This window comes from Haliaeetus leucocephalus, unplaced genomic scaffold, assembly GCF_000737465.1.
Source record: "Haliaeetus leucocephalus isolate CR32 unplaced genomic scaffold, Haliaeetus_leucocephalus-4.0 Scaffold227, whole genome shotgun sequence".
Taxonomy (NCBI): Eukaryota; Metazoa; Chordata; class Aves; order Accipitriformes; family Accipitridae; genus Haliaeetus; species Haliaeetus leucocephalus.
In genome coordinates this window covers 568,491-571,321 of record NW_010972663.1, presented here as the reverse complement: position 1 = coordinate 571,321, position 2,831 = coordinate 568,491, and the positions used below count along the sequence as shown (strand labels likewise).

Genomic DNA, 2,831 nt, shown 5'->3' with positions numbered 1-2,831 from the left:
TCCTCAGGCTTCATGCGGGAGGAGATGGCACAGCGGGAAGAGGCCGAGCTGCACCGGAGCCACCAGAAGCCACGTAGCCCTGAAGGTTGGGGGTTGCTCCTGGTCCTCTGGTATTTGGCCTTCTACAAGCCCATCATCACCGAGGGCCACCTGAGGAGGAAGAACATTGAGTTCATCTTCATCCGCTTCAGCGCCTGGCAGTATGCTGGCTGCGACAAACTCTGGGCCGGTTTGGTCACCACCCTCTGCGACAGCATCCGCCACCATTTTGGAGCTCTGCCCCTCAGCGTCTACCATGTTATGGGCACCCGACCCCGCTTCGCCTCTGGCTTCAGCCAAAAGGAGTGGGTCCTCAAGAAGGGCACCTGCCTCAAGCTTTGGGGGATGCTCTTCGTCCTGGCTGCTGGCCTCAGCATCCTCCTGGTAGCCCTCTTGGTACCCGGCATCAAGGACCACCATGCCTTGAAGGTGGTGGGCAGCGCTGTCACCTCACTCTCAGGTTCCAGTTTGGTTTTGGGAGCTTTGTCTGTCCTGAAGAACCTGCTCGTTAGCGAGAAGCAGAAGATTGAGCGGTTGACCAACAGTGAGAGGTTCACCAGTCAGCTGGGCTTCATGAGCAAGGTGCGCAACGAGGTGGAGGTGCTGGTTGACTTCTTGGCCTTCATGGAGATCTTTGAACGCCGACGGCTCCGTGTGGTGCTGGAGATCACCAGCCTGGACATCTGCTACCCAGAGAAGGTGGCTGGCGTCCTCAACGCCATGAACACCTTGCTCTCCGATGCCAACACCCCCTTCATCTTCATCTTGGCCGTGGACCCCAGCGTCATTGTCCCCTGCCTGGAGCAGACCAGCTGCATGAAGGGTCTTGCCGACAACGGTTACCTCTACCTCAACCGGACGGTGACGTTGCCCTTCTCCATCCCCGAGATGGGTGCCCGCTCCCGCCTGCAATGCCTGGAAGCCGCCGTCCAAACGCGGGAGGACCTCATGTACCGCATCATCACCAGCAATGTGGAACGCCGCCGAGCCAAGTGCCAGGGCGTCCTGGTGGTTCCCAGCCTGCGGGAAGCGGATGCCGAAGCCGTCCGCTGCATCCACGAGGCTTTCAGCTGCCTCCATGACAGCGCCGATGCTCTCACCCGTTACCTCCCCACCAACGGCGTCCATGTCCGCCGCATCGTCAACACCATCCCCATCACCCTACGGCTCCTCCTGCACCGTGCCGGCACCCCCGACACCCCCTCACCCCGCGCTGCTGCTGCTTGGGTAGTGTTGGCCGACCAGTGGCCGTGCCGACTGAGCTGGGCACTGCAGTGCCTGGAAGATGCTTGGCAGAGCCAGCCGGCACCAGATTTCGGCACGCGATCCTTGTGGACCATCTTCCAGGAGAACGTGGGGGAACTGAGCGCCCTGCGGCAGCAGTTGCACAACGTCCTCAGCCTGGACGAGGACCCTGAGCTTTTCCAGACCTTCCTTGCCTGCGACTTCCCCTTCACCGCCCGTGATGCCCGCGCCTTCCTCGGCGTCACCGTCAACTTGGACCACTCCATCCGGCACAAGATGGGGCTCCTACGTGGCCTCGACCGCTTGCAGAAAGCCGCCGCCGCCCCAGTGTCTCGCGGCATCCAGTGTCCCCACCCTGAGTGATGGGTAACGCCGGCATGGGGTCTCTGGGTGATGCCTCTGGCTGTGGGGTCCCCAAAATAGGCTTGGACATCAGTGACACCGGGGTGTCCCCACGGTCAGTGGCCTGAGGATGCCCGTGACTCATTGTCCTCCCCGGCATATTGTGGGAGCTGTTTGGGGACGAGGATGGGGACAGTTCCTGTCCCACCCCCCCCCTCCAAGAAAAGACACTTGCAGGGGGTGAAAATGCCACCAGAGGATGGAACTGGGGTGACTGGGAGAGACTGGGGAGCACTGGGAGAGACTGGAGGGGACTAGGAGAGACCTGGGATGACCCAGGGGGTTCCTGTCAGCGGGGGTGGTGGTCCCTGCCATCCCAGGGACCCCTGGCATCTGGGTGACCTTCACCCCCCCGGGACCCAACCCCCCCATGCCTGGGACCCCAGCACCCACTGCCACCCCCCCCCTTCGGGGACCATCCCCCAGTGAGTGGGTCCCTAGGGGGGGATATGGGGGACACCCCCAAGAAGTAGCCATTGGCGTATCAGGGTGGCCCCAAAGCGGGGACATCCCTGAGCCACGTCCCCTGGGAACGCCCGGTGAAGCTCCCCAGGACCGCTGGGCTCATCCCATAATAAACCAGTTAAACCTCCCGCTCCACATCTTGGCTTAAATATGCTTTTTTGGGGTCCTGTGTCCTCCTTAGGGAGGGTCTTGGGGGGCCAAGAGGCTGGACAAAGCAATAAGGGGGTGCTAATTTTGGGGGGAAATCAGCCCAAATCACTGCTGGGAGGGATGCTGATGGTGCGGGGCGGGGGGGGGGGCAAATGGGGCCTCGTCAGCATTAATTAATCACAGAAGAGTGCCCTGCTGGCATCTCCCACCCACTCTGAAAATCCTCCTCGGGTTTTTTTTTTCAGGGGGGGGGGGTGGGGTGGTTTAATCACTGAATTTACTGTATAAAGGCCCCCAAAAGTTGATTTTTGAGGTGGGATGACCCAAACGCTGCCCATAAGGCACCAAAAGACACAGGGGTGAGTAGTGGGGGGGGAGTCGGTGACGAATGCAGATCTCATTTAATAGAAAACAGTGTTAACAAAAATAGACAACAGAAAGAAATCACGAACACCAGCAGATCGATGGCCACCGGCCCCTGGCTGTAGTGTCAGCGCCGCAGCAGCCCCCTCCCTCATCCCAGTCTCCCC

The 2,831-nt window shown here is 60.6% G+C and overlaps 1 protein-coding gene across 1 annotated transcript; it reads left to right on the top strand.

Moving 5' to 3' along the window:
- Positions 1-12: 12 nt before the first annotated feature.
- Positions 13-1,654, top strand: NKPD1 (NTPase, KAP family P-loop domain containing 1). The gene is given in 2 exon segments (XM_010567207.1): positions 13-1,575; positions 1,577-1,654. Coding segments are annotated over 2 exon segments (1,641 nt in total).
- Positions 1,655-2,831: the final 1,177 nt, after the last annotated feature.